Genomic DNA, 16,186 nt, shown 5'->3' on the forward strand with positions numbered 1-16,186 from the left:
ACTAATCATAAATAATCTGAATAAATTGTTGCTTATACAATTCTTTTTAATCAATCCAATGTCAAATTAGGGCTGAAAATTGTCAAAAGTGGCTGTAAGAGTTATTGAAGGACTACATTGTTTTTTGCTCAGGGGAGCAGTGGCATCAGTCGATAAATTGCCAAACACTTAAATTTTACTAGTAAAAGTAAAATTTATAATGTGCCTGGCGGCAGCATGACATTTCAGGGCACATGCCTCCTTACGCGGAGATGTCTGCGCGTCCATACACAGTCGCAATGAGCAACAAGGACGCGATTCCTTGTGCGTCCAATATATGGGATTTTCCTTCGTTACATATGATCATAGAAGAAGCACCTTTAGATGTAGACTTTTTTACAAACATAACTTGAATATCTAAAAGCACTTTACCCCTCCACAAATAAAACATACCGCCAAAAACGAAAAAAAAAAAGAATTTTTAGTGCCATCGAAAACTATTTTAATAGTACTTAACATGGATAAGAAAGTTAATCTCTATTATTACAAATGCGTATTGACTTTCCTAAAATAGCAATTAGACCATCGTCTTGCAACTCCTTCAAAGCATCTTCATATTGCTCTCTGGTTATCATCTAAACAAGAATTTTTTTTTATTTAAATCACATTGGTTTTAAAGTTAAGAGGACAAAAATAAAACCTACCACATTAGATTGTTCTTTGAGCTCTGTAAAAAGTTTCTGATAATTTAGAGTAGGCACTTTTCCTTTCTCGTCGATCAACTTTTTTAATGCCTGGGCAAGCTCCACACGTCTTTTACGGGCCGTACTACTTAGACCTGTTGCTAAAATTCCTACATCAATTTTACCAGAGATAGGATCTGTTGCTGACTGCTTAAGTGCCTCTCTGTGGAGTCTAACATTTTGATTTTAATCCTAGTTACAAATCAATAAGAGCAAAAAATTACCTCCAGGCTTCTTCCACATCTTCAACTTCAACTTTTTGACTAAATCTAACTTTAGCGTGAGCTTCAGCAAGTCGAATTAATGATTCCAACTGCCTCGGATACGCAGAAATCTGTCCTCTACCAGATCCAATTTTTCGCATATCCACATAAGCCTGAATTAATTTTTGCGACGCATTTTCGTTCAATTTTGGATGGATATGTTCTTTTGCATAAGATAAATAATCTCGCAGTATTGACATATTCTAAAACAACAGATTGTGGGGTAAAACAGACTTGGATTTTGGACAAATGAATTAAATTACTAAAATTTCATCATCATCCTCTTGCCTCGTTCTATAATAAAGTGATACTAGATGATTAGCTAATCTTTTATCAAAGAGCTCATTTTGGGGATCTAGAAGAAGGAAAATGAGATCAAACCTACAAAAAAAGTACACCGATTTTAGAATAATTTTTTAAAGAAATTTCCACAAGCTACTGTACTACTACTACTACTGTATTACTATTTACGAAACTTCTGGATTCCTATTGCGTCGGCTGTTGTTATGTCGATCTTGCTAACGTTTCGCCAATCATCCTGTTGGCTTCATCGGAGCTTAACTGAAACTGGCTTCAGTTAAGCTCAACAACAACCGGCGTAGGACGAATCCAGAAGTTTCGTTTGTTCGATTTTAGGATACTTTACAAAAGTTAATACTAATTTATTACCTCGACAATAAAGTATGCGGCAGCTGTATATTTTCGATAATAGTCTTATTCTTATTCCATTGAGATTCACTTGGATTAGCAGCAGCTAATATCGAAGTTCTAGCATTTAATTGACAAATTATACCCGCCTTTGCTATACTTAACGTTTGTTGTTCCATAACCTAAAATGTACAACAGAAGAAATGACAACATAGTCATTTGTTCATTTTTCAAAGAAACTTGTACAGGCTACTGTAATAATTTTTACAAAACTTCTGGATTCCTCGTGCGTCGGTTTTTGCTGAATCGCACTTGTTCTGAAGAAGCCAACAGGATGATTGGCGAAACGCAAGCAAGTTTGACTTCGCAGAAGTTTTGTAAAGATAGTAATTTGTTATTTCACCCAGTTCTTTGCTTAATAACTATATAATGTGAATCTAGTATTGCTTAATATATAGTTTATAGTACATACTAGATTCATGTAGTATTTGCAGATCACCTCAAACCAAAAGCAAAAAAATATCTAAGGGAGGGTTGGGTAATGATGCGCAGTAGGTAATCGCGCAAATATTTTCAATTTCGCGGCTTATTCGAAGAAGTTGGGTAGTGCTTCACACACTGGGATATTAACCTATAAACGTCGTTAGAATAGTTCATGTGTATTTACAAGGTATTATTAATTTGCCGGGCCGGAAAAAGAGACGGTAGGTCCACAATGTTCATGTAATTATTTCCAATGAAGTCTCTCTTTAAAATGTAATGTTTAATGAACGTCTTAATATAGTTGAATGATAATTAAGCAAGTTCTGTTCATGTCATATTTGTGATTTATTTAAAAAAATGTAGAGAAGACATTTATGTTTTGTTAATTGTTCTAGACGCCTACAAATTACACTCGTAATCTACTTTCTTACATAGCCGAAAATTTTCAAAATGGAATTGTGCAATAACAAATGATGGCCGAAAAATTAAGGAAGCGGGAAAATGTTTCAAAATACCCAAATCACTCCTAAGAAAGAAGCTTGTAGAAAATGCCGCCTCGCCTAGGCAGCAACACATTGAGATCGAGTTACAGGATTGATTTTTAAATAGATTTTTCGTTTAAATCGGATCGCATCCTTCAATAAAGTAGCTGTAGGAACATTTTATTGTAATCTTCAAACTGTCATGCAGAAGTTTAAATTTGAAGTCAACAGAATATTTAATATGCACGAAACCAGTATTACAACTACACAAGCCAAATGTGCAAAGGTTTACGCAGCGAAACGAGCAAAAGAGGGAGGACTATCACAGTTCTTTATTTTTTGTCACTGAGGCTGAAAGTTATATTCCTCTCATAGGTATTCTCTTTAAAAAAACGGTGCTTTCTACAGATGTTCTAAGAATGGTTGGTGGGTAAAACACGAAAAATCTACATCCGATCGCATCCTTTTGGTTCTAGATAATCACAACAGCCACATTTCGATTGGTGCAGATTTTTTGAAAGAAAATATAATATCTCTTCCCTCCATACCGCCTACCATCTTCAGTCGTTAGACTTGATATTTTTTAGTCAATTTAAGAACCTCTCCATTATTGGATATCAAAAAATAACAGAATTGCTGAATTATAAAATAAGGCATTTATGAAAGTAGCCCTACTTCAGGAATATATCTCTTAGATCCGGATCAGTTTAATGATGATAATTTTGCTCCTTAAGACTGTGGAAGGCAGCTTTGACCAAGATAGAAACACATATTCTTACAAGCACACTGTCAGGGAAGAACTAACAGCCGCTGAAAAAAAGAAAAGATCAAGGGAAGAACACCTAAAAAGCAAGGAAAAAGAGAAAACCGGCAAGAAGATAACTGAAAAAGCTCCTAAGAAATTTAAAGGCAGAAACTGAACAAACTGGAACTTTAAACCACCTTCTTTGAAAAAACCTTCCAAACCCAACGAAATCTGTTGTATTTGTGGGAAAATTGGTAAAGACGGAGAATTATGATACCGACACGCCAGAAAATTAGAAATATGACTACTACTCCCAAAACCAATATATAGCTATTTTCTTATTACAGACTTATTGCGCAGTGTGTTTATATTTTTCAAATATTTTCAAATATTATCTACATAAAGTACAATGAGTAGTAGTAGAGTAGAATTAGCAGTTTTCTTCTCGAAACAAACTGCGCGCCATTCCCAAAAGTGCCCTTAATTGTTAACATTAATTTAAAAGTACTCAAAATTATAAAAAATAAAACAACAGTAACTTTAACCTCATGTAAAACACTTCTTGTAGAATCATTCATTTTATCAAATTCGTCGATGCAACATATTCCATTATCAGCCAGTACCAAAGCACCCGTTTGTAACACAAGCTGTCGAGTTTCCGGGTCTTTTGTTACATAAGCTGTCAAACCACTAGCTGATGAGCCCTTTCCTGAAGTATATTGACTACGAGGTACTAAGTTGTAGACATACTGCAGAAGCTGTGACTTTGATGTACCTGAAAATTAGAAATTCTTTAGTAAACGCCAAGTTAGCTCCTGCTGTTGCGTTATTAACAAATTACTACATTTACAAAATTTGATAATTATAATTTAAATAGGCAAATAGGTAACATTTTTCTTTTTAAAAGCTTTGTATTGGTATGGTACCCCATTATAATTGAAGGCTGGTTTTATTTCATAGGGTTCCCGAAAAATGTCCCAAAATTTCTTCCCCAAAATTCTTCAATCTTTCTACTCATGTAAAAAAAAATAGTATTCATACTAACAACCATTACCTGGATCACCGCACAATAAGATATTTATTTCAGATCGAAAATTTGATCTCCCAGATATAGTAAAATTCTTCTTGGTGCCTCCAAATAACTGTAATAGAATTCCTTTTTTAACATCATCATTTTCATAAATGGACGGCGCTATAGCTCTGGCTAAACGGTCGTATATATCAGGTTTCTGGGCAAGAATATTTAGAAGTTCAATACGTTCTGGTGGAAAACGGTGATCTTTACTGAAATGCGGAAATTAATTAAAGTCTTTCCTGTAAATCAAAAATCAATGTACCCATCTTCATCTTCATACAGTCTTTTTTGATCAATTTTTCTGAAGTGTACAACATCAATTTGTGTTTTGAAGATAGACTTCAAATTTCGCATTCGTGGATTGACTTGAATTGACTGGGCCCTGTAAATACCAGTGACAGTTACTCTATCGCCTGGTTGTACAGTATCCACCAAGTCATTGTGTGCAAATAGAATTACAGTATGTGGGGTTTGACCAGCTGGCATATCATCTAAAATTTTGATTTATGAGAACTTAGGGAAATCTGCTTAACAGAAAAAATCATTCGCGCAAGTTTTTTAATTTGATTTATGTAGTTTTCAATATATTTCGCAATTTCCACACTTTTTGGAAATCCAGTAAATAGTATAATTAAATTAATATTCAATATTACTCAAACGAATATTGTTTTAATAGTTGCATTTTTTTTACACACATCTGTAGGCTCTGGACATTTAATTTTTTTTTCACAAAACATTTATTACTTCCTTACCTGGAGATTCCTGTAGTTTAATCATTTGTTTATCTGTAAACTGAGATCTGTTGTGAACCAGAGTAAAACAGTGATTGGTATTACAACTAGAACATAGAGTAGGTTCAGTAATACGACCTCTATCTAATTCAACGGTTGTAGTAAATTGGCATACAATGCATTTAAAAAATGCCTCTCTCATTTCAGGCATAACATTCGAAGTTCGTATCACCATTCCACATATTGTGATTAACTGATCAATATCTAAAAAATAAAATAAGATTATATTACCTACACCTATGATACTTTTTAGTTCATATTTACTTCTTTTTATGTTAGATATTTTATTTATATTTTTGTATAGATATATTAGATATTATTACATCTTGATATTATAAAATTTTAAATACCTTCAGGATTTAGAGATCTCATGTTACGTGTTTTATCAGCATTAAATGGCCTGACTTGAATCTGATGTTCCAAAACTGCTGCCGGATATCGATCATAAAACATCTCATTGACAGTCATATCAAATGTAGGAATTACCTCTTGAGGATAACAAACCAACTGTCTGTATAAATTTAAATCAAATGTTTCTATATGAGCACAGTTTACATTTAAAAATGGTTCCTCAAGAGTATGGATCTTAAAAATATAACAAGGATTTCAATCTTTCAATTGTGTATCTATTAGAAAACTGCAAGATTATCTTACCTCTTCCAGTTTTTGCAGATATAACGGTTCATTTACATTCATATCATCAGTTCTTTCATCTTCTTCAGCATTCACATCAATGAATCTCAAAATAAATTGTTTAAATTTTTCCTTACATTCTGCCACTGACACATTTGTACCCCAAATCACCAAGTGTGGCGCAGTGGAATCTGTTTCACTTCCTTCTTGAATTGCCTCAAGCTAAAATAAAATAATTTCGTTATAATTCTTAGATTTTTAAGAGACCAAAATCTCCCAACTCACTTGGTCATTTTCAATTCCAATGTTAACTTGTCTCATTCTTTTGTCAGAACGTACATCAGGTCTCATTCGGATTGGCGTTCCTCTTATACCAGAACGGGGTGTTCTAATAGAACCCAGGGAACTAGGTGTGCCATAATTTAGTGGAGAACTCAAATCAATTTCGCTCATTGCAAGTCCTAAAATCAGATATCAACCTTAAATTTTATGCAAATTTAACCAACCAAAGGCAGTGATTAAACATTTTATGAACTCGACTCCTGGCTAGACTTTAGCTTTTGGAGGATATATTATTATTACTTTGAAAAATGCAACATTATTAACCTGTTCCTGGACTTGTAGGGGCAATACTATGTGCAGGAGAAGGAGGTACTTCGTTTTCGCCTTGAATATTTCTGCGTGGCACTCCCCATCGTAAAGGTGTATCCACTGAAGATCCAACACTCTTTGCTGGAGTAGTAGCCAGCTTTCGAGGTGTCTTTGAAGGTGTGGAGCGAACTGCCCTAGAAGGAGTTACGGGAGCATGTAGTGGACTACGGATATTTCCGGCATGAGGAGTCCGAGAACGTTCAGTGTGAGGAGTGCCCCTATCCGTGGGAGGAGTTTGAGAACCTTCTGGTTGTGGTGTTCGATTACCCATTTGTTCCGGTGCAGGCATTCTCACAAATAGTAAAACCACTTAAAACGACCAATTATACAAACGAATATCGGTATAATATATGCGATAGAAACCCAATTTTCTAATAAAAACACAGAGAAAGCAATTCTTCAAAAACGCGGGAAAGCATAGAACACAAAGTAAAATAAAATAAATATATATATATATATATATATATATATATATATATATATATATATATATATATATATATATATATATATATATATATATATATATGTATTTGTACATTCTCCTCTTCTTCTTAACATTATGGCCAAATACTTTGTGAATTTCTAGCGCGTTATATCATAAAGTGCGAAAGCAATACTCGGAACTTAGGAACGCAGGGAGAATTAAGTATTCCAATTGATTGTAAACTCCGTATACATAAAATGTATGATGTCAATTGACCTTTCAAGGTTTTAAAGTGTGTAATCGTTGTCGGTCTTGCTGCTTTTGCCATTCACGCCGGTTAAAGGCCGGTTAAGACCGGATGGTCGGGGGTGAGAGCGAGGGTGGCCGTTTTTTGTTATCAGTCAGTCCTTTTTTTCAATCTGAAAACAATAATTGAAAAGGAATAATCCTCGGGAGATGCCGAAACATGGGCGCATGACCACAGCAGTCTAGCCTAGCCAAGAGCAATTGAAATATTTCTTTCTCTCTTTTCTATAACCAACAACGTTGGCTTAGACAAGGATTACCTTTACCAAAGAATTTTGGTTTGTGGTGAAGTGACAGTTATTTAAGTTTGTAATATTTTATTATAAAAAAATTATTGAAATTTTATAAAACCGCCCAGAAGAAAGCAAAAATTTGCACTGGTTTCATAAATGAATCCATAATCTGATTTCGCTTTATTTAATAAAAAAGACACTACTATTCCCGTGCTAATTTTATAGCAAATTTGGAGCAACTCCTTTACTTGTTTTGCGGGACTATTGGGAACATCGCTATGGAGTTCTGGACAAGCCCGGACGGCAAAATTTCAAAGAAAATATTAGTTCCAGGAAAGTGGGGCAACAAACCAACAGAAAACAGCAAATGCGAGATACAAATCGAAAGCTCATCAGCAGAATTAGAAAAATATTGCAATAGTTCATTTGTTATAGGCGATACTGGTAATGATATGGAAAGGTTGTTAGAAATTTGTATTTCAACCCTACATTTACATGAAAGATCATACTTTACAATTGATTTAAGCGGCCAAAATAAAATTTGTTTTAATATGCATTTAACCAAATTAGAGTTTGACAGTTACATTTATGAATGGAATGCAAAAAAAAAATATAATTTGGCCATGGTTCATAAGAAGAAAGGAAAAGATTTTTTTGTAAAACAAAATTATGTTGAAGCTGCCTTTAAATTTGTAAAAGGGTTGAAGATAATTTCTTCTGTTCCCATTGATATACAGAATCCTCCGACAATTGTGGATGGAGTGACAGTAAGTGATATACGGGAATTGAAAATGAAGTTATATAATAATCTAAGTTCGTGCTATTTCAAAAGGCAGTGTTATGAAATAGTTATTAATTTATGCAACAAGGTGCTTAATTTTGATGATAATAATGTAAAAGCCCTATATAAACTAGGTGTAGCTTATGAAAATGACAAAAACTTTGAAAAGGCAGATGAAATGTTAACAAAAGTTTTGGATATTGAACCTCAAAACAAGGCTTGTGCAGAGCACTTAGCAAATGTTAAACAAAATTTGCGAAACGCACAGCATAGAATGAATGATATTATGAGAAAAATGATTAGTGAAACAATAACAAAATGACATCTTTGGATGTCGTTTAATATATACATACATTAATATTTAATGAACATTTTGTCTAGGAGTTAAGAAGAGATGTAAATGGTGTGTAATTTTGTGTTCAATAGAAATTGAAATAGAAATAGAACTTTATTTACCAGGAACTTTTACAAGTTTAGGTAAGGTAATATATCAAGACAAAGTCAAAACAATTTAAATATACAACAATTAAATTCTTCCTTCACATATGAATACAGAATTATTGAAATAAATATTAGCATAAAAAAAAAAGACAAACGTGGATAGGGCTTAATTATTTCTGTCGAAAATGAAATTGCTCTCAAGGTATCCTGAACGGAATAGAAGCAATGAACAACCAGATATTTTTTCATTACACATTGCACAATGGAACAGCATAAGAAATTTTTGAATGAAACCGCGCAAAATAACATGTTTTAAGGGTGGGGAAGTTTATATACGATTGCAGACTTATTAAAAATATCAGACTAAATAAAGCTTTAGAGAGTTGATTGTCATCTAAATGAGACTCAACAGCTTAACACTGTTACCTACCGCTAACCTTGAGTTAGTCAGTATTTTCAAAATTTGGGTTTTATCTTTATTTAAGAGAAGATTATTGACACGGAATCATCTTTCAGCTAGATCTAAAGCAGCATTTGAGGTGTCGGACAAAGTTTCAATGCGCCGTTGGAGGTAACAAAGGTCGTGTCATCCGCAAAGCGGGAACATTTGCGGTACTCCATATTTTAGTTCCTAGACGTTTTCATTTATTGCCAGGGTCGTTAATCCACCTTTTTAAAATTTAAACTACACTCTCGCGAAGTTTTCAAAACATGTTATCTCGATTTTCTGATGAAATTAGAACATTTTAAATGTTTTCCTCTTTTTAAATAAGACCACATTAATTTAGACCAAAGGGAATAAAACGCCATATATCTTTCTAGAAATATAATCAACAATTCTCTGTTATTAAGGGGATTATGGTCTTCCCGTTGTTCCGATGTTTTTACGGAATAAATGATGTTTGACAAATATGTGTGTACAAGGGACTGAAATATTTTAGACTTTTTATTTCTTGTTCAGTTGAATTATCTACAAAGTTGTCAGATATATGTTGTTCTGTAGATAGTTGCAACTCATTAAGCGCAAAAAAAATTTACAGTGTATTTAATGCTTGGTTCGTGTGTTGGCTTCGATATTTGTTTAAAAAGAGGATACATATATTCGATACCCAAACTTTAGCATCTTCCAGTGATTGAAGATTAGTTCCCATAATTAATACTTCTTTTATTAACATTTTCTTGGTTATCTACAGAAACGCAGTTTTCATAAACTAATTTACATATATTTTTTAACAAAATTCGAACAACAAACACGAATAATGATAAAATTCTTTTTTAATATTGATTTTTTAACAATAGCGTCGAAAGTTAGATTTAAATATTCGACTAGTGATATATTGTCAAACGCATGTAAATTAGCGAAACTCAAGTCCGTTATCACGTGATTAAAAAAAGGCCAACTACTGGTTTTAGTGCAAAAAATTAGAAATAATTCCAAAAATCTTGATATAGTTTTTGAATAGTGCTAAGAAGAAATCATTTCTAAAACTGGGCAGTCTCGTATGGTATTTTTGAGAACAGTATTTTTTGCATATATATTGTGTAACATATTTCAACTTTGATTTAAGAAATAACGAACAACGATATCAACAATATCAATGTAACGTAAATATTTTCTGTTTCACCGGAATCCCTTTTTTGCTTATTTCAACCCCTAATCCCCAAGTTGCTTTATTCAAATTTTGAAGAAATATCCCTTGTGATTATACGTTAGTAAAATCAACACAATAGCTGCACATAGACCGGAACGTATCAAAAACAAAATATTTTGTCTTTCCACAAAATCTGTTTTTGGCTTATTTCGACCCCTAAAACTGAACTTGCTTAATTCAAATTTTGATGAAATATCCCTTTTGTGATTATGCGTTTGTGGTGTCAGCGTAATCGCTGCACATAGACCGGAACATATCTACAAAAAATAATTTTTGTTTCCCTAAAATCCGTTTTTTGCTTATTTCAACCCCTAACCTCCAAGTTGTTTTATTCAAATTTTGATGAAATATGGCTTGTGATTATACGTTAGCGGTATCAACACAATCGCTGCACATAGACCGGAACGTATCTAAAAAAAATATTTTCTATTTTTCGAAAAACAGTTTATAAAAAAATATTGGATGTAAGCCAACGAATTTTTTTTGAAATATACTACAATGAAGTAGCATTAAAAATTTAATATTTGTATCTGAATATGAATCTGAAGAATATTTTAGAAAAAATATATACCGTTTTTCTATACGACAATAACTCATAACATGCACTCAACACCACAAACACCAAATCTATTGAGTGGAGACCGATTTCAAACTTTTAGGGACGAATGCAAGGGATTCTGTCTTGAGCGAACGGAGGTTAAGGCGCTATCTACAATGCCCCCGACAGAATCCCACCAAAGAATATATTGTTTCCATGGATATCGCATACCAATCTAGAAAAACATTGTTGACTCTGTTGTAACTAACCAAAAACAGGCTGAAGTTTGCAATTAAAATTTTAAAGCAAAAGTTTTCTGAAGTAATGGATCTAAACATTTTACAAAAACAACTTCGAGATAATGCAGCCGATTTAGCGGAATATTCCAGAGATTTAAAGAGTTGGGGCAATGAAATGAAACGAAAGGAAATCTCCCTCACACATAAACAGGTTTCCAATTTGTGCACTATTTTATTTATTCAAAACTAAACGTAAATACCTTTGTTCCAAGGAAATTTCCAGAGTTAAGCATTTTTTTTGTCTTGTCACTGTTAATTTGAACGCAAAATTATCTCCTTCTATCTCTCATATAGAACCAAAAAAAAAAAATGAATAGCAGGCCAGTGGCCAGTCGCCACACACAGTGTGGGGCCCGCTGTGTTTTGCGGTTGTTTATTGTCGAGTTGATTATTATTAAAATACATCCATTTTGATTTTTAATAGTAAATAGTAAATAAATTCCACAGGATCCTAGTAGTGAGAAACAAAGGAAATCAGTTATCAAATCCTTTAACAAAAATCGATGCAAAACTGGTGCAACTGATTATAACTCATGGGAAAAATTTGATGTTGAGGCTGAATTAAATCGTTTAGATGGTGATGTAGAAGATGAATCTGAATTGTCCGATGAAATTGATAATAAGGCGCGAGATGAAGCACTGGTTCAGAAAGAAAAGGTAATCACAACAATTTTTTTGTATTACCTATAAATATAAGTCTAGATATGTACATTAATATTTTATTTTTGCAAAGAAAAATAAATAATCCCAACTACAAACAATATACTTTCCTTCAACTTTAGCTCTGCTGCAGCAAGCAGCATTTTTAAAAATTACCAATTAATATCAAACGATTTTCAAAATATTTTTCAAAATATCAAAGAAAAAAAAATTGTCCGATCTGTTTTAGATGCACAAGTGGATTATCATTTTATTTTAATTTGCATCTAAATATATAGGTAAAAGGCAATTTAAATTTATGAAAACTTACAGTGAATGAAAAAGATGTCAAAAAGTTAATCTTAATTACACTAACCAGAACACTTGTAATCATTATGTATTTTGCACTGTGTATTTTAGGGAAACAAATTTGTTCAGGACAAAAAGTGGGATCAAGCAATTCTGTGTTACACATCAGCAATAAAAGCTTTTGCATATGATCCTGTATTCTATGCAAATAGAGCACTGTGCTATTTGAAAATAGAGCAGTAAGTATCGAAATGAAAACCATCTAACCTAATTTATAAGATTATTTTGATTGTTTTTGAAAACAAACAAAAATGAAACAGAGAATCTAGTAAAAAGTACATTTTGTTGGGATTGTGAAATGACGCTCGGCTAGGCATGGTTTAGTAGCTATTGAAATTTGGAACACGGTTCCACTCCAAAACTTTACCTTTTATTTATGGAGAGTCTAGGCGGCAATTTATCTTTGTCACCATCATAAGACAGGCGCAAAAATTACTGAGAGATTTGTTTCAAAATCAATTCAATAGAATGTCAATTTAAATGTTAGGTAATGAAAAATACAAAATATCTCTCTAATGATATTCCTAATGAGTACATTTTTGCACCTTTATCCCTATTTTATGTAATTATGTTTGTAACATTGGTAGATACCTCATAAGATAAAAATTGAGCTCCTTTCCTTAGAATCTCTAACGTGTGTTAGATAATGACAGTCCAATATTGCAATGATGTTTTCATCTCTGAAGATAAAAAGTTTTCGTCTCTATTAACCCTTCCTACGCTGAAACGCCTTCTGGGTGCAACACAAACAAATTGTTCCAAATTTTGCACAAACCTATTGATTGATTGACAAAATTCTCCAAAAAAAAACAATCCTTGATGATGGTCAATGATCTGCCTACAAATTTGTAGGACCAAAGGCACAAACATGATTATCGTAAATAAATTCCTTATTATTATATACGCCTGAAAATGTAAGTTAAGAGTTAAACACGGTTTATGATTGCAGATATATTAAAGCTGAAGATGATTGCACATTTTCATTAAAACTGGATAAAACATACGTGAAAGCTTTACAAAGGCGAGCAGCAGCTAGGGAAAAGCTAAATAAATTTGGGGAAGCTAAAGTTGATCTCGAAAATGTTTTATTGTTGGAACCCAAAAACAACGAGACAAAACAAGTTCTTGAAAGAATAAAGAAAAAGTTTGGCAAATTCGAGGAAACAGTAAGTTCTAATCATGTCAGTATTAGATACAGAAAGGAGGTGAGTATGTATACATTGCGGACAACTCAAGTCGGCATTACGGCTAACTTCATCATCTATTGAAGCTATGAGAACTGTTAAATTAGTGAAGTTGCAGTATTTTTATAGCTGATTAAAGTGGTTGCACCGAAAAAACAATTGAACATGGCGTAAAATTTTATTAGGATTCCTGAAATTCAAATTAAAAGTTTATTACATTTTTGGCCAGTTTGCTTTCAAATTGAAGTTGGAATATCATTTCGAAATATGTGACATGATTTTTTTTCTACATTTTCAGTCTTCAGAGCAACGTCCAGTTTCAAAGTTCTCAGCGTCTCGTAACAAGATTCAGCAGAATTTTAAATCAGGTTCCTCTAATCTTGAAAACTCTAACACTCCTGATGATATCACAAAAACAGAGCAAGAACAATCTAAAATTGAGAATATCTCTAAATTACAAACAAAATGTGCCCATGGATCATGGCCCCATTTCGATGATATAATATTGATTAATCCTGTTAGTAAACCTCCTCATTTGAGATCAACAAAACCTTTAAAGAGAGTACAAATCGATGAAATCAAAGAGTATGATAAAAATGAAAATCATGATGGTCAAAAGATCGAAAAAATAATGCCTACATTAATTGATCATGATTCTCCAATAAAGCATGAAATTATTGAAAAGACTATGATATTTGATGTTGAAACTATAAAAGAGAAGAGGTCAATGTTTAAAAGAAAGAGAGAGCAAGGTACAAGTGAGCAAAATGTTAAAACTTCTGAAGTAAGGCCTCAATCCAACCAAGATTACGTATCCCTTAAAAGTGATGACCTAAAAGTCATTGAACGAAAAGATTCAGAAAATTTAAAGGATATAAAAAATACTTGCAATATCTCTTTAACAAATTCGGGAAAAAACCTAGTAGAACACTTAGACAATCCCAAAAATTCAGTGCAATTTTATAGTGCATGGAGAAATTTAAGGAGTCCTTCAGAACAATATATCTTTTTAAAACGGATAAAACCGACAGATATACCAGATATTTTTAAAGAATCGCTGGATAGTAACGTTTTTAGCAGTATATTAAACCTACTAGCCACAGAATTTTTTAAACAAAAGGATGAAACTTATGAATATTTAGTTAATTTCACCAGAGTGAAGAGATTTTCGGCACTAGTGATGTTTATGAATTCGACTGATAAAAGAAGTAAGTGTAATGTATGAATTTTCATTATAATAAAATATTATTATTTCAGATTTGTGGAAACTTATTATTGGAATAAGAGAAACTGAAAATAAGTCCAAGGTTGATGTTGATTATTTAATTGAAAGTTACGAATTATAAGTTATACCTTAGCTCTACTAGCTACTAGCTACATTAATATGTAGTATTGTTATTGCAATCAGACATTGTAGACCTTAAAATAGAAATGAAGGTTCTAATCAACTGGATTCCACAACTTATTCATTCATTGGTGTCCATCAATGGGATGTCACAGCTGACCTGAACTGTACATTTTTTTGAATCTTTGGCGAATGATTGTTTATGACATACATATTTGGATTCAACATTGGAAACTTCTTTTTTTTTGCACACTGCTCTGTTTTCCCCTCAATAGTTCTAAAAGATTGGCTCCATTATCTTCATTCCAGCAAGTACTTATTAATTTGATTTGTCAACTCTTGTGAAGAGACAACAGCTTTATAAATCTAATTTTATGAATGGTCATCATTTCATGGTTGACCTTTACTATACCTAGTCGATTATAGTACAATTATTTACTTAAACAACTTTTACTAAAAGGAACAATTTCTTATAAAACCTTAAGTACTCAATCCAGTATCAAAAACAAATACATGTTTGTCATATAAGATAAGAAACAAATACACACCACATTCATCTTTTTTTTTTACGAAAAATGAAGAGTTTGGGAAAAATATTTACAATATACCGCCAAGGACACCTCAGGGTGCCTTTCATTCCATACCGCAAAATATGTTATCCAGAAGAAATACTAAAAGGATGTTGAACTTCCATTATCTTTATTTTTAACTTACACAACGTTTCGGATAGTTGTATCACTACCCGTTATCAAGTGTAACAGTTTACACTTGATAACGGAACTGTGTAAGTTAAATATAAAGACAATGGAAGTTCGACATCCTTTTAGTATTTCTGCTGAATCAGTGCCTACCACCTGCAAGCAAGTGTACATAAAACACAGCAAGAATAATGGACACCCCTTTGAGCATTTGTTAAAATAATAATTCTTGCAAGTTCTTACATGTTAGAGTATAAACAATTTCTGAATTACGTATGTAACAGTCACTTACCTGTATTTTTTTAAAAATAATTTTGAAAACCGAGGCAAATGAGGTTTGTACCCTGTTTAAAATAAAGTGGATGTGCAAAAAACAGGATTGATTCTTTCCTTCCATAAAATAATAGACATTATTAATACAATACACACCACTGGTATTTTTGAAAATACCAAAAACTCGTATATTTGAAACAATATTTTAAAAAACTGCTCAACCAAATACAAATTGCAGGATTTACGCTATATTATGCTTTTCATGATCTCATAATGCAATTTGAAGGTGTAAAAATTGATTGTTGAGATTCGTGGATTACCGACCAAAAAATCTTTGAAGATCTATTTGAGGTTACAGTTGTTTTTTAATTAATTGTTTAATTTTGTTTGTCCTTAATATTTAAGCATTCATGTAAAAGTGATTACCATTAGCAAACTTTATTTAATAATCTAAAAATTATAATTGCTGCTACAAAATAATAAGGGTAGCTTAAATCTTTTTCACTTA

At 32.5% G+C, this 16,186-nt stretch overlaps 3 protein-coding genes and 1 long non-coding RNA gene across 6 annotated transcripts; 2 read left to right on the forward strand and 2 right to left on the reverse strand.

The window, feature by feature from the left end:
• Positions 1-477: 477 nt before the first annotated feature.
• Positions 478-6,923, reverse strand: LOC132701037 (DNA replication licensing factor MCM4). The gene is made up of 13 exons (XM_060668671.1): positions 6,449-6,923; positions 6,128-6,303; positions 5,864-6,064; positions 5,560-5,794; positions 5,171-5,413; positions 4,681-4,909; positions 4,398-4,627; positions 3,889-4,118; positions 1,655-1,815; positions 1,249-1,366; positions 947-1,188; positions 684-894; positions 478-614 (listed from the first exon to the last, which is right to left on the reverse strand). Exons 1-13 carry the CDS (start codon positions 6,780-6,782, stop codon positions 510-512), a joined length of 2,715 nt encoding a protein of 904 aa, XP_060524654.1. The 5' UTR covers positions 6,783-6,923; the 3' UTR covers positions 478-509.
• Positions 6,924-7,495: 572 nt separating this feature from the next.
• On the forward strand, positions 7,496-9,365 carry LOC132700496 (FK506-binding protein-like). 2 transcript variants are annotated; one of them, XM_060667865.1, is made up of 2 exons: positions 7,496-8,226; positions 9,198-9,365. In XM_060667865.1, the coding sequence occupies exons 1-2, from the start codon at positions 7,738-7,740 to the stop codon at positions 9,363-9,365; spliced, it is 657 nt and encodes a 218-aa protein (XP_060523848.1). In that variant the 5' UTR covers positions 7,496-7,737. The 2 variants fall into 2 exon arrangements, with proteins under 2 accessions (XP_060523848.1, XP_060523840.1); XM_060667857.1 differs by having other exon boundaries at positions 7,496-8,717; positions 9,198-9,277.
• A 1,088-nt stretch (positions 9,366-10,453) lies between these two features.
• On the reverse strand, positions 10,454-11,065 carry LOC132700529 (uncharacterized). The gene is made up of 3 exons (XR_009618650.1): positions 10,905-11,065; positions 10,650-10,743; positions 10,454-10,590 (listed from the first exon to the last, which is right to left on the reverse strand). It is a non-coding gene; the product is annotated as an uncharacterized LOC132700529 (long non-coding RNA).
• Positions 11,066-11,088: 23 nt separating this feature from the next.
• On the forward strand, positions 11,089-16,157 carry LOC132700464 (RNA polymerase II-associated protein 3). 2 transcript variants are annotated; one of them, XM_060667809.1, is made up of 6 exons: positions 11,089-11,321; positions 11,618-11,827; positions 12,230-12,357; positions 13,128-13,359; positions 13,661-14,570; positions 14,620-16,157. In XM_060667809.1, the coding sequence occupies exons 1-6, from the start codon at positions 11,196-11,198 to the stop codon at positions 14,706-14,708; spliced, it is 1,695 nt and encodes a 564-aa protein (XP_060523792.1). In that variant the 5' UTR covers positions 11,089-11,195; the 3' UTR covers positions 14,709-16,157. The 2 variants fall into 2 exon arrangements, with proteins under 2 accessions (XP_060523792.1, XP_060523801.1); XM_060667818.1 differs by having other exon boundaries at positions 11,094-11,321; positions 13,128-13,344.
• Positions 16,158-16,186: the final 29 nt, after the last annotated feature.

This window comes from Cylas formicarius, unplaced genomic scaffold (assembly GCF_029955315.1).
Source record: "Cylas formicarius isolate icCylForm1 unplaced genomic scaffold, icCylForm1.1 PGA_scaffold_10__41_contigs__length_53128322, whole genome shotgun sequence".
NCBI classification, from domain to species: domain Eukaryota; kingdom Metazoa; phylum Arthropoda; class Insecta; order Coleoptera; family Brentidae; genus Cylas; species Cylas formicarius.